General features: G+C 39.6%; 3 protein-coding genes across 3 annotated transcripts; 2 read left to right on the forward strand and 1 right to left on the reverse strand.

The window, feature by feature from the left end:
- Nucleotides 1–3,067: 3,067 nt before the first annotated feature.
- Nucleotides 3,068–6,256, forward strand: comtd1a (catechol-O-methyltransferase domain containing 1a). The gene is made up of 7 exons (XM_084736602.1): nucleotides 3,068–3,225; nucleotides 3,321–3,439; nucleotides 4,146–4,251; nucleotides 5,139–5,257; nucleotides 5,665–5,719; nucleotides 5,799–5,932; nucleotides 6,027–6,256. Exons 1-7 carry the CDS (start codon nucleotides 3,171–3,173, stop codon nucleotides 6,177–6,179), a joined length of 741 nt encoding a protein of 246 aa, XP_084592728.1. The 5' UTR covers nucleotides 3,068–3,170; the 3' UTR covers nucleotides 6,180–6,256.
- Nucleotides 6,257–8,334: 2,078 nt separating this feature from the next.
- LOC146315466 (uncharacterized) lies at nucleotides 8,335–12,402 on the forward strand. The gene is made up of 3 exons (XM_084735925.1): nucleotides 8,335–9,428; nucleotides 10,171–10,295; nucleotides 10,687–12,402. Exons 1-3 carry the CDS (start codon nucleotides 8,496–8,498, stop codon nucleotides 12,023–12,025), a joined length of 2,397 nt encoding a protein of 798 aa, XP_084592051.1. The 5' UTR covers nucleotides 8,335–8,495; the 3' UTR covers nucleotides 12,026–12,402.
- A 1,535-nt stretch (nucleotides 12,403–13,937) lies between these two features.
- On the reverse strand, nucleotides 13,938–22,831 carry vdac2 (voltage-dependent anion channel 2). The gene is made up of 9 exons (XM_084735362.1): nucleotides 22,674–22,831; nucleotides 20,375–20,446; nucleotides 20,204–20,253; nucleotides 19,473–19,625; nucleotides 19,291–19,343; nucleotides 16,848–17,075; nucleotides 15,417–15,567; nucleotides 15,251–15,308; nucleotides 13,938–14,953 (listed from the first exon to the last, which is right to left on the reverse strand). The coding sequence occupies exons 2-9, from the start codon at nucleotides 20,439–20,441 to the stop codon at nucleotides 14,862–14,864; spliced, it is 852 nt and encodes a 283-aa protein (XP_084591488.1). The 5' UTR covers nucleotides 20,442–20,446; nucleotides 22,674–22,831; the 3' UTR covers nucleotides 13,938–14,861.
- Nucleotides 22,832–23,435: the final 604 nt, after the last annotated feature.

Below are 23,435 nucleotides of genomic sequence, written 5' to 3' on the forward strand. Positions count from 1 at the left end.
ACAGCCCTGTTTTCAGCTTTGAGACCATGCATTTTCCAGCTGATCCAAAATTGGTTTTTAAATGCTTCATTCATTCTAATAAGTGGGGCAATTTTCTCAACCCATAAAGGAAGACTTCCTTGTAAAGTTTATCACAAACATTCAAAATCACCAAACTTGGAGATATGTGGTTTTCACTGACAACTGTAATCTGAAAAATAACTAGTAAGTAAAGTTGTTAGACAAATGTAGCAGAGTCAAAAGTACAATATTGCAAGATGCTAGATGCAGTGGAGTAGAATTGTAAGGTTAGCTAAAATGAAAATACTCAAATACAAGTACCCAGAATTTGTATTTAAGTACACTAGTTTCATACTTAGTTACTTTTCAACACTGAAGTCAACTGACTACTGACAGCTTCACCTGATCTACAGTCTGTAGCTAACATTAGCCACATTATGCTACTTGTCATGCCGTAGTCTCTCTTCAAGGCCTTCTTTTGCATCTGAGGTCACTTTTGTCTTGAGTCCTCAGGCTGCACTTACTAGTTTGAGTTGTTTGTTCACCTGCCTTTGAAATAACACTGCTGCTACAGTGATGGAAGTAGTATCAGATCTTTTAGTAATACAATGTAAAAAAAAAAGTAAATGGCCTGCATTCAAGCTGTTAAGTAAAAATACAAAAAGTATTAGCATCATTATGTACTTAAAGATCCAGTGTGTAAGATTCATTGGGATCTATTGGCAGAATATGGAAGGCATAGAATATAATACTATCTATATACTATCTACAGATGCCATGATACACAGCCATCTTTCTGCAGTAGCCCAGAGCACAAAAATCAGAGTTCAACAGTTCTAGACAGGGCCTTTCACATCTTCCTAACCCTCACCGTTTTTTTCCTGTTACACAGCCACCATAGTTTCTCCTACAAGTTTGGAAGGGGAGGGTGAATGTAACAGCTCAAGTAGGAACAAAGATGCAGAGAAACTCTTGAGGGACAAGGTTGCATTCAAATATGCAAAGTCTTCCCGGACAGTCCAAATGGTCATGTGTGGACAGACAGTCCAAAAAAGGCAAACAATGCAGACAGTGAGTTGGCAAAAATCCATAAACTTGGGAACCTAGGAAAGTCAAAAACCACAGATGGAATCACAAGGAATAAACCTTTTAGCTGTGAACGCATGGGGGAGCAAAGACAATCTGGCAAGGAGGTATGGGAAACAGGTAAGTAAATATATGCAGGGATGACTACGGGGATGATCAGGGGCAGGTGAGTAATTGGTAACAGATGTAGCTGATGAAGAGCGGGAATACACGAGGACAGGAAACTGCAACAACAAGAGAGGTTAGTCCTACAAAATAAAACAGGAAATATGTATAACACATGGCAGAGAGTTGCACTAAAGGAAAGTGTTTGCAATATGCAAACGCACAGCTGGATGCCACGAAATCCTACTCTTACTTATGGAAAGAAGGTAGTTCTGGTAGATTCTGCTACAGAAAGACATAAAAGTGTTTGCATTAAAATGCTCAGACAAGGTCTGTGGTCTTGAGTCTCTTGGTCATGATTTTTTAAAAGAGACCTTAGTTTTGAATTTTTCAGAGGTTTCTTTTGTTTGTTTGTTTCTTTGTTTGATGACTTCAAAACTTCAAACTTCATTCCACCAACTATATATGATAAATAACACCACAGCCCAGAGAAAAAATATATTTTTTTAAATTTGGGGCAAACTGTCTCTTTAAAGTACCAACAGTAAAAGTGCTCATTATGGCTCATTTTGCATTATTAATCTAAATCTGCAAAGTAACTAGTAACTAAAGCTGTAAAATAAATGTAAAATGGAAATAATCAAGTACAAGTAGAGAAAGATAAAAGTTTTCATCTGATTGTTGTACACACATAAGCATTAATTGTAATGTCTGTGAGAACAGGAATTAACATGAGTTCTTAAATTGACAGCACTCTTCTTTCCTGCTCTTAACTTAGCTATGCTTTGCCATGAAACTCCAACAAGTATTTAAGTGATGCAAGCACTTTTCATGCAGTCTAATGTTAAAAAAAAAAAGCACAGAAGACTACACCAAACAAACAAACAAACACCATGAATAAGACACCCCTTTTCCTCATCCTCTTCTACCACTAGGTGGCAGTACTGCGTGGCAGTGATGGACTGATAAATAAGGAAGTTGTGTCTGGACCCCAAACACATCTGAATTGTCTCATAATGAACTGTGCACTCTGCCACCCAACCATCCAACCACATATAGACACTTTTTAGATACTTTCTAAAGCATTTATGAACACTCAGTGAGAGTTGTAGTTTTTCACTTTCAGTGGAAAACAATTTGTGTCTTTTGTGGTTTTTATTTTCTCGTGAAGGAATTTACACAGTGAGAAAAATGTTGTCTTTTGAAATACACTCACTCATGAATTGCAGTGATATACAGTATTAAGTAATAGTGTACATACAGGAGGATGATAAGAAAAACAAACAGATAAAACTGTTCAAAGTCCTTTTTTGGATTGCAAAATAAGTGACAGACTGTGATATTTTGAGATTTACGGCTTCAGCAAATAAAAGGAACAAACTCTACTAAAAAATAATGAGGTCAGTGTTGGTGCCTTTTCTTTTTTCTTTTTTTTTTAAAGGGGGACCTTTGTCCTGGACGTTTTCACTGATTCGATCTTACCATTGTGACTGTTTAAAGCTACTACAATGAGTTTGTAACTGGTTATAAAACAATTTAAATTTATTACTGATGTCTCTGTATGACCTACATAGATTAACAAGACCTTCCACAAGAAGATTGAAGATGGCTCTGTATACTTTTCCTTAATGCCTGCCACCAAGTCAGATTCTCCATGACATCAGATGAAACAAGCCTGTGCTTACATTTTCACAAGCAAAGTTGCAGTGAGTAGTACGTTAGCCAATTAAAATGAAGCAGGAGGAGATTACATTATATTTTGTGGTTATCACGGTGGTTATCGTGGTGGTGGAAAAGCCAAAAACGGCACCACTTTCACAATATTCTCAAGTCAAAATCAATAAGTTGAGCCTCCCTCTCAAAGGTCAGGGAAAACAAACACAGACGGCGCTGTACAAAAAGGACTGACACAGAGATCCAGTGGATTTAAACTAAAGCTGTTGAACATTTCTTCGGCAAAGCCCAGAGACCGGATCACGATGGCTACTGATATTAAAATGCTTTTTTGCATTGGACTTGCCGTTGCACTAACAGGTATGAGATGGTGATTTTGCGTTTAATCTGGCAAGTGACAGACACTTCTTGGATCAGTGGTAATTGTAGCTGCGGTTGTGTTTCTTGTTGGTCAGGTGTGGGAAAGTCTGCCTTTCTTGGGAAGACCCACAGCAAAGGGAAGGATGATCCTGTGCTGCAGTACGTTGTTAATAACTCACTGAGAGAACACCCAGTCCTCACCAAACTCAGACTGGTAAGAAAGTTTCTAATTCTGATATAGAGAAGGCATTAATTTCACTTTGATAACACATTGATTATTGTAATTCCCTCATCACTTGTCTTGTGTTTAGGTGTGAAGCTGCTCTGCCTCTGATCACAGCAACCAAAAGAACCCATGTTCCCCCAAAGCTGATATCTTTAAATTTGTTCCCTCTGAAATTCTTTTGATCACCTTTAGCTTAGCATGGACAGGCACCTGCCGACATTGATCAACATGCTGAAGCCACCAGCAGGTTATTTAGGTCAGATCAAGGCTGGTTGGTCATCTGGTGCTCCAGGCAAAAAAAAAAAACTAAAGATGACTGTGGCTTTGAAGTTGTTCCTACTAAAGTTTGGATCTAACTGCCACTGGATTTATCTTCAGTGAACACTCTGGAAACTTTTACAAAAGACACACCTGCTTGGAATACAATTTGTTTAGTCTATGTTTTGTGTCACAATTAAATTATTTTATTTACTTTCTATACAACCACAATAAACTAATAATACAGAATATATGTTCACCACTACATATAACTTCAGGCTCTCAGCTGTATAATTTTTGACCACTAGAGGGCGGCACAGTGCAGGAAAACTCTACACGACCACATACAATCTAACGAGGAGCACCAGGAAATGTTTATCCATTTAGTTGGACAATAGAGTGACATATGTGTAATTCTTCCATATTTTCATTTCAGAGAACCCTTGAAGACGAGTGGAGTGTCATGTTGGTCTCCAGTGAACAAGCACAGTTTATGGCAAATCTCATTAAACTCATAAATGCAACTAAAGCTATTGAAATCGGTGAGATCAAAGAGGAGACTATAGAGGTTAAAAAAAGGACCAGAATAATTGGAATTTCAAAAGCAACTGAAACCTTAAATGTAAAATTAAACCGCATTTGTTCAATGTTGCCAAATATTTGGCTTGTGTGTACAGTTTGGTCAAATTTAGTACTTTATATTTTTTTATTTCTTTATATATATTCTATTTTATCCTAATTCTGTAAGTATTCTATTGTCACTCAGGCCCTTTTCTATCTGTACTACTTGAGCTGCTGTAACCACCAACAGGACAGAGATCTGATCTATATAATTCATTCAATCGTTATTTATTGCCAGGACTTCTAATATTTCAAGGTCCAATTTTTAAAAGTTTTTATATCATTCTGTAACCTCTATATTCAAGTCCAAACATTCAAAGTTTGGCCAAAATACATTTTTCCCAAGCCCTTCTAAAAATGTTTTCCCTCGTGACCTGACGTAGGTTTCTGCATGACGACACTGCTAAATGTAAACCCCTTAAGGGAGGGCATCAGCGCTCTGATATACGTCACTGCTTTTTGCTTACAGCTGAGTGGGAATCTCCATTTGAAAAACAAAGAAAAGAATGCAGATGGAGCAGCTTGTTCAGCAATCGAATGCGAGCAACGGGATGTTTTCTTAACTGAACTCCAAAATTGTTGTTACAGATGGTGTTTAACTGCTATGAGCAGTATTAACAGGTATATTCAGAGTCCAACTTAAGTATGGATTAAAGTTTAGAACAAGGTTTTCAGTTGCTTATGAGATTCAAATCCGTATACGACCTTTCTTTGCTTTGATAGTCGACTCTCATATCTTTTAATCTTGTTGTAAGCACTGAAAATCTCATTCTGAAGTGATGCACATAAAATTATATTTATTCTGCAGGGATGTACACGGGGTACAATGCACTGAGCATGGCTCTGGCCATGCCAGATAATGGAAGTGTGGTGGCTTGTGAAATTGAAGAAACCTATGTGAACATTGCCAAACCATTTTTTAAAGAGGTGAGAGAATTTCTTTCTTAAGATATTCTACACATGATAAAAAAAAAAGATACTGTTAAATCCATAATACTACACATCAAATTAAATAACCTGGCACTTGTGCAACATCTGAATTTTGCAAGTTGAGTAAGATTGATTGTTGCCACTGTCAGAGTGAGATTGTGCAGCAGACAGCATACTGTACATCTACTTTCTGTCAGTATGTCTTCACAAAATGCTGCCAGCTGGAGAGTAAAAAGCTGTCTGCTCAGGAGACTGGGTCACGTAAAGCTGCAACGCCAAGCAGTAAAATCAATCTCTGTTTTAGCCTTGTCTAACATTCTCTTTAAAAACAATTAAAGAAAGAAGAAAAAACACTTTAAATCCCTGCACAACTCTCAATTAATACAATTTAACCTTTTGTACAGGCTGGAGTTGAAAATAAGATAGATGTACAGCTTGAAATGGCCATGAAGACACTGGGTGAGTGCTTTTTAATCTCAGTCATGATTTCTGTTATAAAATCATTGTTGCATTCTAACTTTCACCTCTGTTTCATCAGATGCACTGATAGCCGCTGGGGAAGCTGGGACATATGACTTTGTGTTCATCGATGCTGATAAATCCAACTATGACGGATACTACGAGAAGTCCCTCGAGCTCATACGAACAGGTGGCATCATTGCGATCGACAATGTAAGTTCACCTTGCACAAGCATCTGTTGAGAGGTGTATGGGGTGCTCTGACTGTGAGCAGAATGAAACAGCTCTGTTGTGACTGTGTTTGAAGGTGCTGTGGAGCGGACGGGTCGTGAATCCTGCTCCTGAAGACGTCACCTCCCAGGTTCTGGATGCTCTCAATAAGAAGCTACACAAGGATCAAAGAATTGATCTGAGCATGCTCACTGTGGGCGACGGACTGACCATTGCCATCAAACGCTAAAATCTCTAGAGCTAAAAAGTTACATGCATGTCTTAATATTGCTTTAGTTTTGATATTAAATAAAACATAGACTATCACATATGGAGTATGTTGCCTTTTGTACACTTTATGGTAAACATTGCAGCTGCCTCTTAATCATAAAGATGCAAAAAGCCAAATACACAATTTCGAGTGTCAAAATGACCTCGTTCCAAAATCAATAAATATCACAGCGCTGCAGCACAGGATCAGATAAGCACTTAACATTTTGCTTTTCTTTGTAACAGAACAGGAAACATGTAATTTTGTTGGCAGTATATATGATTTGTAGATATATTACACTGTTAACACAACAGCTCACACATCAAAATAGCAAGTGAAATGAAATTAAGGGAAACTAACAACTTTTAAAGGACCTACAGTTAAACTCTTTATTGTGAGATTAATGCAGAAGCCTTTATTTGTGTATGTTATTACACTGCTACGTGTCTTAAATTGTTGTGTGATTGCAATGTTTTTTATATACATAACACTTTTTCTATTACATTATTGAGCTGGATTTGAAATGGTAAAAATTCCACTTTACCCACAAATGAAAACACTTAGGTACAAGTAGGTTATCTCAAAGGTGTACCCATGTACAGTACATGAAACTGGCATTAAACTGAACAAACTACACATACATTTTTCAAAGTGAATCCTACACTAATGGAAGCAACCCAGTTACTTAATTTAAGGCTATATTTTCAGTGGTTCTTGCTTCCTCTTTTCATGAGTTGAAGTTGAAGATCTAAGACTTCTTCTGGGCACACAAAGGTTTTTGTTTTTTTTTCTCTCAGAATTTGTTCAGATCTGTGTCAGTGAGTGAGTGAGTGAGTGAATGCTCACAATAAAAGGCCAGTCTAAATGTGCCTTTTTATCTTGTGAAAGGACTTTTAACAGGCACAGAACAATGGCTACTTCACACAGGGCTACAGATACCATTTTTTTTTTACCAGGAGGGCAAAGTCATGATCTGTCCTACTCTGCCTCTGATTGCTTACCCTGATATTTTTACGCTAACACTAACCAAACACTCCTCATGCCTAAACCTAACCAACCCAACCAGCAAAAGCAACAGATATCCAATCAGAGCCAGAGTTTAGGGGTCATGACTTTGCCCTCCTGGGAATGACAGGTATCTGTAGCCCTGTGTGTAACAGCCATAGTTTAGTGCCTTTTTTTTTCAAGATCAAATTCCTCGTTTTAGAGCGGCCTTTTATTGTGGCCAGTCCAAGGCACACCTGTGCAATAACCTTGCTGTTTAATCAGCATCTCTAAAAGCCGCACCTTTCAGATAAATGGATTATCTTGGCAAAGCAGATGTGGTCACTGCTTTTCTATATTTGTTGAGTATAATTGGGCAAATTTAAACTCACATTTTGTTGAACTGAAAATGTAGCTTTTAAGTAACTGGGTTGTTTTCAACATTTCCTTTGTAAGATGCTCAGGTTTAAGCCAGTTTTATGGCACATGTAGGCATATTTTGGAGATATCTGTACTTAAATGTTTTCATTGTATGCTATTGTAGAGCTCTTATATACATTTTGGAAGCAAGTGATGTACACTACATCTGTTTTTAATGTAATATGTCAGTAGCATTTGGGATGCAGGGTTTTGGCCTTTTTTCTTTTACTTTTTTACTTTGCATAGAGAAAGTCTTAGATTCAGCTAATGAAAAATAGGAGCAAAAACAGAAGTGTTGCATTTATATTTTTGTTGAGTGTAGTTAGTAAGAATGCTTGTACTGCATATAGAGCTGAATATCTAATTGCAATTATTTTGACTTATACTGCAATTGCGACACGATTCGCATCTCTGCCTCAGGACATTCATTAATTTAAAAGTTTTTTGACAAATATTGCACCTCCTGCGATTTAAAAATTGCAGAAAGTCGTATTGCGATTTCGACATAATTTCGGTTAATTTGTGCAGCCCTGCTGGCACGTGCTGTTTAAATGACGTCATCTGCTCAATGCAGTGAAGCAGGTTGATAGATGAAGAGTTTCTCCAGAAACGTAATAATAATAATAATAATAATTATTATTATTATTACAATAGTAATAATAATAATAATAATAATAATACCATTGTTTTGAGGCTGACATTTATACTGTCAGCTCACCACGTCACTGCTGCCTGCGACAAACTGTAGTGTAAGCGCAGCTCTCATTAACCATCAGCTGATGCTTCACCTTTTCAGCACCGCGGACAGCTCTGTTCTGCAGACCGAGCAGATGGCGGCGCTTATAAAACCCCGCATGAAGAGACTCTGCAGCGGAGATTCACCAAGACACCATGACTCACAGCATGGATAACAGGTTCAGCTTCCCGCACAGAATCACCACCGATGATTATAAGCCGAAGCGCTCAACATTAGATACGAGTGTCGGGATTAGAGGGACGTTCACGGGCATGAATCTCACCACCCCGCTATCTGGAAAGTTGAACGAGAAGGAGCTGATGCACGGCCTGAACGATCGCCTTGCAGGATTCATAGAGAAGGTGCACCAGCTGGAGCACCAGAATCATCTACTGGAGAGGGAGATCCAGGAGATCAGAGGAAAAGCGAAGCCCGCATCCTGTCTGGAGGAGGAGTATGGATCCGAGCTGAGGAGACTGAGACAGCTGGTCCAGGACATCACTCATCAGAAGCATCAGATCGAAATCGAGCATGAGAATTTAGAGGTCGAGCTGTCCAACTTGAGAGGACAGCACGAACAGGAGGCGCGCAGCAGATCAGACGCAGAGAGCAGAATAGTGCTCCTGAAGAAGGACATCAACGACGCGTATCAGGCTAAACTACAGCTGGACAAGAAGGCGCAGGCTCTGGTGGACGAAATCCACTTTCTGAAGAGAAACCATGAGGCCGAGGTGTCGGAGATGTGTGACCAGATCCAGGAGGCGCAGGTGACTGTCAAGGCGCATGAATTTGGCAACCCTGGCGTCACTGCGGCACTCCGGGACATCAGGGCGCAGCTGGAAGGTCACACCGCGTCCGACTTCCAGCAGGTCGGAGAAACTTTCCGATCTCAGTTTGCAAGATTGACAGAGGCGGCTGAGAGCAAGAGGGAGGCGTTAAAGGCGACGCAGCAGGAGATCCAGGAGTACAGGAGGAGACTGCAGGCCAAGAACATCGAGCTGGACTGCGCCAAAGGAACCAGAGAAGCGCTGGAGAAGCAACTACATGATGTGGAAGATCGCCACAAGGAGGAAATCATTCATTACCAGGTAAGACTGTTTCTGATAAACCTTCATGGTGCATGAATTATCATGAAGCATGGAAAAGAATAAAGTCATTTATGTAGTACGTCATGAACTATTAGGAATGCACAAGAATTAATCACATTCCTGTTTGTGGCCCTTCAACTAAAGTGGTGATCTGGTCCATGTCTAAAGGGACAGTTCACCCCAAAATCAATTTATCCATCTTGATCGTTTTGGTGTGAGTTGCTCAGTTTTGGAGATTTCAGTCGTAGAGATGTCTGTCTTATCTAGAATAATATAATAATGAATAATGGGACTATGTAGCATGACCTGGTTACTCCCAAGTTATACAATACGTTTAATTTCACGTCAGCATTAATCATATTTTATTTATTAGTGCTATGCCACAAACATGAAGGAGTAATGCTTAGCTAATCATGATAACAACAACAACAGAATACATAAGGACTGCTGTTAAGGGGAACTTTTTGACCTGTCCCTTTAATAGCAGACTTACTTATAAAGAAGACATGAACATTATTCATTAGTCAGAAATCATGATGATTGAAATACCTTTCTTGTTGCATTACTTAACATGTTTTTGTATTAAGTCATGCATGAGATTTTTGTACATCCCTACCTCATTAAGTCATGAATTCTTTTTCATGGATTACTTAGCACAAAGTGTTACCTTTGTATAAAAAGCACTCAGTGTCAATATGCACATGTTGTCCAGTGACGTGTGTTCTCTTCTCTCTTCCTCCAGAACACAATCAAAGAACTTGAAAATGAGCTCATAAACTGCAAATTTGACATGTCTGGTTACCTGCGGGAATACCAGGACCTGTTGAACGTGAAGATGGCTTTAGATGTCGAGATACTGTCTTACAGGTAGGATGTGATGTAACCATGTGGACACAGCCCTCAGTATTATTTCCAAAGGAATCAATGGGGGGTAAATCGATGAGGAAAAATATCAGTTTTCTATAACTTTCGTTTTTGACCACAACCTTTATTATCTATTATAAATGCTGCATTTAACTACAAACACTCACAATCAAACCTTGCCTTACATTATTTACAAGTTGAAAAAAACAAAAGCTGCGTTTAAAGTATGGCTGCAACTAATTATTATTTTTTATTAACGATTAATGTGTGAGACAAAACTCAAAATCGAATTCATGTCATAAGGACTATAGTATTTTGTAGTAGTTATAGTGTAGTAATGTGTCAGCGCTGTACATTAGCCATTGCAGATAAAAATCTGTCTCTTATCTTTCAGGAAGCTTCTCTGTGGTGAGGAGGCCCGGCTCTCCACGATGTCAGACACCAACATCTCTTTGCCCTACATCTACCACCAGTCCCCCGTTTACACCCTGCCCTGCCTGAGCCGCCCGGGAGGCCCGCACAGACGGGCCGAGCCGCAGTACAAGTTTGTAGAGGAGATCATAACGGAGACCACCAGGGAAATTGAGATGTCAGAGTTTGAGGAGACAGGATCGGAGGAGACGGAGGTGGGAAAAGATGAGCAGGAGTGCACAAAAAGAGACAGAGGGGGCAGTGAGGAAGAGGAGGATAATAAAGACGGTCGAGAGGACGATGGTGAGCAGGTGTCTGACAGTGAGCAGAATCAAGTAGGGAATTCAGCCAATGGAGGTGATGATGGGGGTCCTAGTGAGGTGGAAGATGGTGAAAAAGGTCAGAAAAGTAAAAAAGAGTCAGAGGAACTTGAAGCAGTTGACAATGAAGGGGAAATTGGTATAGATAAAAATACTCAAAACAAAGTGTTATCAAGTGAAAACCTTGAAAAGGATAAAAGTGAGCAACACCAAAAGGTAGCTGAAAACACAGAAGATGAGAAAGAAGCTTCACTGACAATGGTGGCAGGTCAGAAAGATCTCTCTTCAAACGCAACTGATTTAAAGCCAGAAGTCACTGTGAACAAGGAACATCTGAAAAAATCTGATGATGCTGTTGCTGAGAAAGATCTAGAGAGCTCTGTCTCTGCTGAAGCTAATAGGCCTGTTGATGCTGATGAGACCTCAGCCCAAATGTACAAAGTGTCAGACAAAAGTCAAGAGCTGAACAGTGTTGTTCAAGTGCAAGATAAGATTCATGCTACGGCTTCAGAAACAGCTGAGAAAACCACAGATTTTACAGTGGAGGTAAAGAACGCTCCATCTGTAAAGACAGAGGAGCTTTCAGAAAAGGTTCAAGTATCACCAGCACCAAAGAGTGACAAAAAGGAAAACAGTCATACAGAGCCAAAGGAAATCACTACAGTCGAAGCTGAAAAAGGTGGGGATAAAGTAGAAAAAAGCATCCAAGATGCTAAACATGACAGCAATAAAGGCCAAGATATAGAGTCATCTCTTAAATCTCATACAAAAAGTCTTCCTGAGGTGGAGAATCAGAAGCCGGTGAGTGGTGACAAAACACAACTGGTCCAAACTGAGTTGCCAAAGGAGAAGACAGCTGCCAATGCAGAAATCAAAGAGTTACATCAGGGGGCACCAGAAAACAGCCAGGTTCAGCAATCAAAGCCATCTGAAGTTTCAGAGAAAATAAATGATCTTCAAGGTAAAAGTGAGAAGGGTGAGAGTGGTAAGTCAGAGAAATAAGAGGAAATAGAGGGTAATACCTGCAGAGGAACATTTCCACCTTAAATTTAAAGAGACAGCGGGTGATGGGCAAATATTAGGTATTGTGAAGCTGAAAATAGAGAATGGCTTAACTAATGCACAAATGTAAGCCTCGAGCTCAGCCAAGCAAAGAGAAGAAAGCACAAACTTGTAATTTCTCTTCAGAATGACCATTTTAAAAGGAGAAAGCATGATTCCTCTGTTTGCAGCAGCTTTGCCTTGAACTTAAAATCAACTTGTGATGTATTCAAAGTAATGCAATCATGAATGTATAAGAATGTAAAAATTGCATTTGAATTTCTGTCCATCTACATTTGCTTTGGTACATGCTGACAAATAAATGCAACATTGAAAAATCCTCTGAATATGCTGCTGGTGTTATTGTGAATTAAACACTCGTGTCTGCTAATTCACCTGCCACTGCAAAGTTGTTCACCTGGGATTTGAAACCGCAACCTTATAGTTTAAGAACATGTCTTTAGACCATGAGACCATCAGGACCAGGTGCAGATGCTTTGTTAGTGATCTCTCTGAAAATACAGATGTTAACTGATTTTTCATATTTTGAAAAATATAATGACAGACTTCTGAATGGACCACAGGTTACAGTGAGGCCAGCCTCTGTGACAATTCAGCAGATGTGGTGAAGAAATTTTAGCTCTGTAGGACGTACGGCTGATTTTTACTAGTTTGCATTGTGAAATGTCTCGAAATTTAGATTTGTTGTATTAAGTCCCATCCCTTTTAATCAATTATCAAAATTCTTGCATCGACTGAGTCATGGCCAGAGTCATGATCATACAAAACAAATTTTGTACAAGTCCATACAGGCAATAACAAAATATATACTTTTCTCATAGTGGCGCCCACAACAGGTGAAACAATGCACATTAATGGGTCAGCCTAATGAAGACAATGTGTCAGTTTTCACGTTGATATCCCAGTGTGCTCATGAGTAATTGCAAATTTTTGAAAATGAGCGATTTAGGTTAGAAACTGAAATTAATTTGATAACTTTAGATCAGCAAAGTCTGTAAATGATGCTGACTCTGTTCTCAAAAACAGGACTTTCTTAAAATTGAGAAAAAAAATCGTAAAAGTTTAGATTATTCAAGTAGAAGACTAATTGAATAAAAATGCAAATGAATTGACTGATCAAGATGGCAAAATAATCTTTAGTATATGTCAAGCCATTTTGAAGATAATTGCAAAAACATCAACTTAATTATTACAACACAACATTTAGTTTAAAGAGTGCCTTTTTTGCCTGGGTAGTGGGTGAAATTTGCAACCCACCTGCCAATTTTGGTGGGTTTTTGTCCTTTGGTTTTCACTGCACAAATGCTTCTAATGAAAAAAATAAAATAATCAGAACAAAAACAATAAGGGTCCACAGCAAGTGAGGCTGCTTGGACCCCTAATTAGCTGTCAAACACAAAATGTGAAAATTACAGGTTAACAACTTAACATTTGTTGTTGGTCTGATGATGGGACTAGACAAAAACACTAAAGGATCAGTATGTAAGATTTAGTGGTATCTAGTAATGAGCTTGGAAATAGTAAACCCTAGCCTCAGCCTCCTCTTCCAAGCACATAGGACAAATTACAATGACTGCAAAACGCCAAAGTCCACATCTACAGCTAGTGTTTGGTTTCTGGGCCACTGCTGAAATATGGCAGTACAGCATGGCAGCATCCACTGAAGAGAACTCACGACCACTGTAGAGAAACGGCTCATTGTGGAGTGACACACTTATTTTTAGGTGATTATACATGAATGACAACATTCTTGAAATTCCATTTCTGCCAATAAACCCCCATAAATCATACACTCTACCTTTAACCAAACTGAGTTGTTGTTGGCACTTCAATATCACATAATAACACTGCATTTTGTGGAGTTCAAAGACTTTATTGAAAACTCATACATACACATAAGGACCTCCAAGACTTCCTGTGGGCTCCGCCTCTGCCCAGGACAGGGAAGAACTTTCCGAGTGTGCACACGAGGAACTTTTGAGTTACACCTCTTCCGGACAATGATAGTTTGGCATTACTGTGAACATTAATTATGTGCCCCCAGTTGTCTGTTAGTACAGAATGAACAAAAATTTGCTTGGTCGGCCAAGTGTACAGACTTTTCTCAAGCTTGCAGACCCAGCTTTAAGCAACCCAAAAAACTGCCCAGTTTAAAGGGAGCTTTAACACAACATCACAAACCCTGATGGCCGACGCAAAACAAGACATTACAGAGCTTTAGTATGTCCTTGTGTGCATGAACAGAAGGGGTGCAGCAGTATTTAAATAATAGCAGAAAAAGCCTAGTGTACTTAACATGATTGGAAAAGAAAACTGTAGATGACAAAGGAATATCAGATGGTTATGATTGTAAAATCAGAGAGAAGGTATGAATACACTCACCATACAAAACCATAAACCATAAAGTGATGTTCTCACAGAAAAATGGAGTGTCTGGGATTATCACAATAAAGCCACACAGACATGATGACAGGCAAAGGGATTGTATTGGATTTCATTATTATGGCAGTACTGGACACGAACAATGACATGATTTTTTAAATAATATGCCACCAACCGTCTCTTGAACAGATGAAACTACAAAGTTAAACGCAACAAAGGTAAAATGTACCAATCATTGAAGCACCAACTTGAAGTGGTGCTCGACAAGTTAGAGTTTGTTGTCGTAGCCTTTGAACCGATCTCTCCAAGATATCCCCTTGCTGGTTTGAGTTGGACATACATTTAAGGCCAGATTCTTCTGATATTCCCTAGTCCCTTGCAGTATGAAGAAAGCTTAGGCTTCCAGTTCCAGGCCAAGACCGAGCTTGTGGCCTCCTGCATTGATGTTCTTGCCATCGACCAGGCCAGACAGAGTGAGTTTCACACCTACACAGGTGAGAGGAACCAACATCAGCTAGTAGACATGCAAAAATCACTTGTCAAACCTGTGATCTGAGAGTTTTGACAATGAAGGTTGACAAGAACCTGTAGGCTGTTAAAGTTGTGCTATAAATGACTTCATTCTAGGTCAAGTCATTTATAGAGTTTGCTAAAAACTGAGGTGCTGCATGCAGGACCTAGTCTGGCACCTAGTGATATTAAAAAAAATACTCAGTACTCAAACTTCTGTTAACTTAATAAAGATCCTTCAGCTGTCCACTAACCTGTAGGAAACCAACTTACCTGGTCTAAGTGTCTGGGTGTACCCAACACCAACAAGGCTATTGTTGTTCACTTTAGCCTATGGAGGGGAAAACAGGTATTAAAGTCAGTTGGTGACTATTAATAGTGACATTTTGTAATTTTGTCTCATCCACCCCACTCTGAAAGCCTCTGCTGTACTACTTACACTGACGGAGGCATCCTTGTCCAGCTGGTATTTGGCTGCAATACCGAAGCGTGTGCTGTTGCTGCCAGCAGTCCAGGCCAGGTTGACTGCCGTCTCCAGCTTGTCGCTGACCTTTTGGTAGATGGAGCCTCCAAACTCAGCTCCATCATTGCTTTACAGGAGGAAAAGGCAAGATATTTACTGTACTACATCATAAAATGACCATGGCCAATTAAGGAAAAGTTGAAATACTGGCTTCTCTGACAACAGTGCAGTAGGTACAGTTGACATTTCCAGTCAGGAATACCAGGTTTTGTTTTCTCATCTTGAGCTGGTTTAGATTCAATGATACTGCATCTTGCAGGCAATCTGCCTGAGCTTGAAATTTGGAGAAGGAGAGATGGGGGAAACAACTTGCTTCAATCATAGATGGTATGTTAAATATGATTTCAACCCATTTAATGTAATGAATTTGGCTCCAACTTGCTCTCTGGACTGCTGTAAACATTTTTGAATGCTAGGGTCTTGCATGTTGCTCTGTTAAAGATCAAACAAAATTCAGAATTTCTAACTCAAGGTGTTAAGGTGCTGGAGGCCTTGATGTCAGCTTGAAGAAACATCCATTCACTTTTGCTTTTTATTCATCATTCAATACCTAACTTCTGTGTGGTTTCACAGAGTAAGCTTGGAATAATGGAATACTGCTTTCGCAGGCAACAATGTTTTACTTGTGATATACTGATGAATTAATTGGCCACAAACAACTTTTTTGTAATGTGCATTTAGCCAAGAATCAATAGCTACAAGACCCACTGGGATTGGTAAATAAGCTTTAGTTTAGGACAAGTGGTTCCACTGTTGGCATTTTGTAGGTTGAGTTTTCTCACATGACGTTTGAACAAGCAGTGATAGCATATGACTGTTGGACAAATTAAACAACCACCACACATTTTACTGTTATAGCTGAAACTCTGACAGGTAAGTAATGTTGGACATCCTGTTGGCATTGCTAAATTAACATGCCCATCATCTTCCGCACAGCTTACACAGCAAGGCCGTTTTCATTTGGGGCACCCTGGTAGCTCAGTTGGTATTGAGGACATGGGTTCAATTCTAGCCTGTGGCTCTTAGATGCACATCTTCCCCCACTCTTTCTCCCCTATTCCTGTCATATCTTTAGCCTTTTTATCAATAGAGCCAAAAAAAAAAAAAAAAAGCCCAAAAATGTTTAAAAAAATAAAATAAAAATATTTTCTTTAGCCCCACCTATTGGGATGGTTACCATGTTTGATTAATTTATAGAACACAGTAGTTAAAATCTGTGCTCATAAAATTGTCCTGACATGAAGCATTTATAGAATTCGGAAGAGCTAATTCTAGATCAAGTGAACTGAATCCATAACTAGAATAACATTATCAGACTAATCTTCATGAGAAAGGCATTCTACTTACACATTAGTGTGCAACTGGAAGTCTCCCGTCTTGTAGCCGATGGCAAAGTTGTTCTGGGTCATCTTGGATTTGGCAGTGTCAAAGCTCATCTGGTAACCGGCGAGCCATCCCTCATAGCCAACAACAGCAGCGCCATGGATAGTAGGGCCAGCGAAGTCAAAGTCAACATCACAGCCCAAATTAACATACTCGCGCTTGTAGGCAGTCTTGACTTTGCCGCTCTTCTTGCTGTTGGTGAGAAATGCAGCTTTGGTTAACCTTTACTGAAAGCCCAACCTAGTCAGATCAGGCATAACAAAAAAAAACAGAGTCAGGTTACATTTCCTGCAGTAAAGTGCTACAAGGCCTTTAAATTTATGCATTCTGACATTTTATCTGACAAATATATATAACATTATTCTTGCATAATGTTACCCCGACACAATAAAAGACACAGCATTTATCTAAATGCTCCAAACTGTCACACCAAGTTTATTATCTGTATGCAGTTCAGTCAGTGAGAGAAAACATATGGTCCCAAGTTAAGCAGACTTTGTGCATTTATTGTTTTCTTATCTTGTCTCACACTGGGCGTTTTAATTGACCTTCCTGCACAGCCAGAACCTGTAACCATCATGGTCGCACTATGAGTCAGCTCAACAGAAAAACATGACTGCTCACAATGAACATAAGCATGGAACTCGGGCTGCTTTTTTCTACTGGCAATTTCAATAAAGCTTATTCTAACAGGATGGCTGCATCTTCAACAACACTGACAGAGAAATGCAGCATTACTTTGTGCAGTTTTACTATGATGGAGGTAAAAAGAGCATATGGGGCCAGAGATGGCTGTAATATACAGACAACATGTAAAACAAATATGTAAAACACTAATATTGAATCAAGCATCTTACAGTTTATACTGTTTAACAGCAACCTTATAGGAAATCTATGATCATCAGCCTAATCATTGGTCATTCAATCAAGTTTTGTGACAAATTTGGGACTAAAGTATGGAAAGTGTCTGCACAAACAACTTTTCTTAAACAAGAAGCCTAAATGAAATGTGTGTCATGGGTCATCTATACATTTATTATTACTGCCACCAAGGGGATTATGTTTTTGATACCTTGTGTCTGTCTATCAGCAGGATTAAGGAAAAACATCGAGCCCAGTTTTCATTAAACTTGGTGGAAGGGTGTATCATGAACCAAGCAAGATCCTTGAATTTTAAAGCAGATTGAATCATGAGGCAGATAGAAATTCATTTGTCTAGACCAGCGTTTCTCAATCCTGGTCCTCAGGGACCACCGCCCTGCAAGTTTTAGATGTTTCCCTGCTCCAGCACATCTGATTCAACTGATCAGCTCATCATCGAGCCTCTGCAGAAGCCTGATAAATACCTTATCCTTTGAATCAGGCGGTCATTTAAAACATGCGGGGACCTGAGGATCAAGATTGAGAAACACTGGACTAGGGGCAAAAGTGAATTCATTGCGCATGAGCGAACCCATTGTAATTAAAGTGAATGGTTTGATTTCACAAACAAAGAAAGAGCTACCTCCAACATCAATGCAAAAACAAAACACACTGGTGGAGGCGTGTGATCTCTGAGTGCCACTCTAGTTTATGCCAGTGCTGCCTTATCTTTTTAAATGTGGTGAAACATTAAAAAGCAGCACATTAAAAATAGAAATGAAAAAATCTTGTGGTACCCTTGGCCCTTCTTCAAAGCACCCAGGGTGCTGTGACACCCAGTTTAGGAACCACTGCCACAGACGTATGATCTCCCAGAGATGACTAATACTATGTCCCCTGCCAACTGTCAGCTCAAATAACAAACTGGATGAGAAAATAATTTTTCTTCAAAGGACACATCTCTGAACACTGCAAAAATGATCAGCTATTTCAACACAAACCATCTTTGATTGGTCACGGCTGACTCATGGGTCCAGTTTGCCATGACACTGCCAAAAATCCTTCTCTGTTGTTTTAAACCAACATTTGGCTCAGTGCTGGTGTTTACTTTCCAGTCTGTGCCACATTACTCCGCCCTCACCAACTCCTCCACACTCAATATTGAAACAGGACACGCTTCGTCTGAGCCATGGCCCATATCCCTCATGTGATTAAACACCTCAGAGAAAGTAAACACATTAAAGATTGCCAGAACATCTGGGCACACTTTGATTCCTCCCACAGAACAACAAACTGCAAAACATAATTGAAGCAGACGCACAAAACCTGGCAGCCAATCACATTAATGTGTTACAACAGACCAGTTCCATATTGGGACTGGGGTCACATGGACAGCAGCTACACTTGTCACAAGCATGTACACGACAGATCAGGTTACCAAAATTACTTGTGTAGAGAAGCAACAGGCAGAGCAGTGAACATTTGTCAAGTACGTACAAAATTCAAAAACTAACTTATGAATTATTTATTATAACCATCATCTTACCCAGTGTTTGGTGAGAAGGTTGTGTCAAAAGTCAACTTGAGTCCCTTGGCAATCTGTCAGGAGGAGAAAAAAACCCCACAAAAACCATTTGACATTAAAAGAACTGAATGTTGGCCTGCCATGCTCATCAGGAAGACATTTATTTTTTGACACCTGTTAAAATGTTTGAATATTCTCCCAACCTGATCTTCAACAGTGATTTCTGTCCCCAAGGTGTTGTCGGTGTTCCACTTCTCAGTGAAGGTCAGGCCGTATTCTGCCCTCTTGTATTTAGTTTCCAGGCTGCCTGCAACTTTGCTGGTGTCAGTGTTGGAGGACCCAGCTGTTTTGAATTCCTGCAAAGGACAATTTAAGGGAAATGACAATTAGAAGAAAAGTTTACTCTAGAAGAAACTACAAATGAAGACAAACTCAGCCCCAGATTTACCATTTCTCTTTTTTGGACAAGAATACACCGTTTTTCATTAAAAACAAAAATTGTGTGTAATCTGACAGCTGAGACAACTATTTTTACAGAAGAATTAGCATTTTTTTATATTTGATTAAGTAATTCACTTAGCAAAAAAGGCCAACAGTCACAGGTTTTAGCTTCTTAAATGTGGGGCTTTACACTTCTGTTTGGTATCATTATAAAGTGATACCACTGGACTTCAAACACAATGTAAATATGTCACCTTGGGCTGCAGGACCATGTGAAAGGCATTTCTAATACGTTTTGTATAAAAATGTGTCTGACAAAGCCAATAGTCTTTCTAAAAACACAGCAAGTAGTGTTAGCATACACTGGTGCAAACTTTACTTTTATATTGCAAAATGCACATCATTCTACGAGACCTGATGTGCAGTTTCAGTAGTTTAACAACCATGCAGTAACTTGATTTTCTATTCTTAGTCCACAAAGAGAGAACCTTACCACTCCACTGGCTGACTTTGTCTTGACATCAAGCTTCACCAAGCCAAATCCTGAAGAAAACAATTGTTTTGATTAAATAACTTCAACGCTTGTCTACAGCATCAACTGGACATGGCAGTATAGAAGTGTTAACATCACAGTACCACTCTGTCAAACTGTAAAAGACCATACCATAGCCTTTGTTGAAGATGTCCTTGGCAGACTTGCCCAAGTCAGCATAGCAGGGAGGCACAGCCATTGTATCTGCAGACAGAAGCAAAACATCACACTCAAATTATATTCTTCTGACCTGATGTTAAGTATATTTCAACCAGCTTGTGTCAAGTGATAAAGAAAGCCCAAAATGTAATGACGTAGACAAAAAAAAGATTAAGTTTTTCAGATTAAGTCTTTCAGTGAACTGGTTAAGTAGCAAGCTACAGGGAAAGAAAGTCTTTAAATTATGTAAAGGGCACCAATATTCACACAATTGTTTTGTAGTATGAGGTTACAGTATACCAATGTCATGAGCGTATTGACTGAGAATCGCTTGTGCAAAAATTCTATGAACACGCTACATATCTATTAGGGATGTTCCTGGCAACCAATTTCCCTGTTGATTAAACACAAATTTAATTTAGAATTGTTGACTAGTCTAACAATAAAAACAAACAAAAAAAAAACACTCAGAACACAATAAAGCACAATTTATTCATTGATAATGTTATAATCAATACGGCGTGTATTAAGAGCCATTTGAAGCTGTTAATCGCAGTCTATAATCACCAAATCGTATTTTAAATGCCGCTGAAATGCGTGCCACTTTGTGCTGTGCAATAAACACACTGCACATTAACCTACAAAACATGACAGCTTAGTAAATGCTTCACCTTTTCAGACCAAAGAGGATCACAGTGTCTGCGGGTAAATGACCCAGAGCTGACATTAAATGCCAGCCTGCTACACAGTGTGGCACAGTCTACATTCAACGTTATATCCATTCTCCATTAAAACACAGTCAAACCGCACTGGTTTTACGAGTTGTCATCTGTCTAACTTTACTGATACAAACATCCAGGGTTGCCTGGGCCATCAGGGCATATGCGCTCATGGCGTATGGCGAGGGGCCTGCTGTTTGATCAGGCCACATCCCCACTTGTGGTGGGCGGCTGCATAACATCTTAGACGCAATAGTTAACTGGCACTGTGCATGAATAAAATACTGCTAAATGGTTTAACTGACTAGCATTCCTTGTGTCGACTAGCAAGGGCGTCAACATTTAATTATGTAGTCGACCAATCAAACACATCCCTAACATCTACCCCGGAAAGGAACTAGCTCCTAGATGAAACTGCTCAACAAAGCATGGATTATCTTGAGTAACGAGGTTATGATTTGGTGTAGAGTACCACAAGCTGAGTGCCAATTAATCCCATTTTATTGGCGAGATGGCAGACCTCCGTACTAATGATATCTCCAAAACTCAGCAAATCACACCAAAACTACCTTGATGGATAAATAGCAGTAGAGTAAGAGGAAAAATGTGTTTTTATTTTTATTTTTGGATGAACTGTTCCTTTAACGCAAAACAAAACACCGGATTCACATGAGGATGTCAGTTATTACAGTATCTGTTATTGCTATGGTTGGCCCACCTGTTGACTGGAAAGCTAAACCTTGCATTAGTTGTTTGAATACTCATATCTCACTACTTTGCTGTGGACGATCAGATGCATAGTATCCCTCATTGCACAGACTGACCTGTGTCTACTATTTCAGTCAGCTCGTACTGTAAAGCATTGAGATATAGGCTACAGCCTTTGCTGCATATAGTCAACCCTCCTCCATATGGCTAAGTTCCATATGACCGAGTTCAGGGTAAAACCGCTGTCTGAGACAAGCACAATTTTAGTTTCACTTTGATTTTTAACACCTCTGGCCCAGTAGCAGCATGACAGCGCTGCAGGTAGTCACAGCAGTAAAAGTGTCTGACAAGGTTACAGAGTGGGAGAGGAGCCATTTTGCCGCACTAGAGTGCCTGGTTCAGGCCTGGTCTTTATTAAACTACTCTTACAAGTGAACTGGCAAAGACAGCTAGGCGTGGCAAGGCACATGTCAGCGCCAATTATCGGGACGTGTTAATTAGCCAGTTCACTAGCATTATCAGCCAGCTACCTCCCTGCTGCTAACTAGGCCAAAGCGAGGTTAATCAAATGACAGCTAACGTTTAAATCAACTGAGCTGCTAATATTTTCCTCAAAGCGTCTTTGAAGAACACCTGCCGCTTCCTCGGCAGTATGAGACGTGTGATATAAAGCAAAACTGCCCTGCTTTTACTTGACATGTGAGACGCAGCATGCCAAGTGCAGCTAGCTTGGCTAACTCTGCTAGCCTGCAGAGCACCGGTTTGTGTAAAGCACACTCAAACACACATTCAGCATACTTATGGAGTTAATCAACAGTGTCAGACTGAATAAACGGCTCTCTTACCAGTAAAAGATGGGGCTAGCGGTAAACTAAAGTGACTTTATTGGAGATGTTCCTCACACCGCACGGCCAAGGCAGGCGTCACCGGTTGGAGGGCGAGCTGAAGGAGACTGTACTGCACCGAAATCCAGACCTATCACATCCCAGCTCAGGACCCGGAGCGGCCACATATTTGCCTGAGTGAAAAACGTTTCACGTCACGACATTTGGTTGCGTCACCGTGCTAGTCAGCTTTCTGTAAATCTTACACACTTGACTTTGAACCCACTTTTTCCGATTACAGCCTGTTGTATAGCTTGCTACCTTAAACCTTCCAATGAAGAGTTGCTTCCAGCTTCACCAGCTACAGTTTCAAAGTAGCTTCCCCAACTCTGCAGATAATACAGGAGCAAAGTCAGTGGACCCAAAATTTCAAATGAAAGGAACAGTTCTCACAGTTTTCTGACTTTTAGCAGTGACAAAAATGGCAAAATTGATTAAAGGGTCTTTCTGCATTCTCAGTCTACTACACAACACACCCACTGTGGTACTGAGCACCTGCAAATAGACCTACCTGAAATGAATGGAAAAAGATGTAGTCTTTCTATCACCAATAGTTCAGGTTCAAGATCAACTTTATTGTCATATGTACAAAGAATATAAACAATTTTTTTTGCGCTGGTTCTCTTTGCCCAAACATAACAGATAATATGAGCACAAACACAACAATGTGAGTGACTACATATTCAACTTCCCATACATTTCAAATAATAGTAATGAAAATAA

Source organism: Lutjanus erythropterus, chromosome 14, assembly GCF_056507025.1.
Source record: "Lutjanus erythropterus isolate fLutEry1 chromosome 14, fLutEry1.hap2, whole genome shotgun sequence".
Lineage (NCBI taxonomy): Eukaryota > Metazoa > Chordata > Actinopteri > Lutjaniformes > Lutjanidae > Lutjanus > Lutjanus erythropterus.

What these genes read in the sequence shown, in the direction of transcription:
- LOC146315466 (XM_084735925.1), top strand. Translation starts at nt 8,496, where the DNA reads ATGACTCACAGCATGGATAACAGGTTCAGCTTCCCGCACAGAATCACC. An exon ending in AGGAAATCATTCATTACCAG is followed by an intron (nt 9,429 to 10,170) that starts GTAAGACTGTTT and finishes CTCTTCCTCCAG; the next exon opens with AACACAATCAAAGAACTTGA. An exon ending in GTCGAGATACTGTCTTACAG is followed by an intron (nt 10,296 to 10,686) that starts GTAGGATGTGAT and finishes CTTATCTTTCAG; the next exon opens with GAAGCTTCTCTGTGGTGAGG.
- vdac2 (XM_084735362.1), bottom strand. Translation starts at nt 20,441, where the DNA reads ATGGCTGTGCCTCCCTGCTATGCTGACTTGGGCAAGTCTGCCAAGGAC. An exon ending in CAAAGTCAGCCAGTGGAGTG is followed by an intron (nt 19,626 to 20,203) that starts GTAAGGTTCTCT and finishes TGTCCTTTGCAG; the next exon opens with GAATTCAAAACAGCTGGGTC. An exon ending in CACCCAGACACTTAGACCAG is followed by an intron (nt 14,954 to 15,250) that starts GTAAGTTGGTTT and finishes TCACCTGTGTAG; the next exon opens with GTGTGAAACTCACTCTGTCT.
- comtd1a (XM_084736602.1), top strand. Translation starts at nt 3,171, where the DNA reads ATGGCTACTGATATTAAAATGCTTTTTTGCATTGGACTTGCCGTTGCA. An exon ending in TCCTCACCAAACTCAGACTG is followed by an intron (nt 3,440 to 4,145) that starts GTAAGAAAGTTT and finishes TTTTCATTTCAG; the next exon opens with AGAACCCTTGAAGACGAGTG. An exon ending in AATGGCCATGAAGACACTGG is followed by an intron (nt 5,720 to 5,798) that starts GTGAGTGCTTTT and finishes CTGTTTCATCAG; the next exon opens with ATGCACTGATAGCCGCTGGG.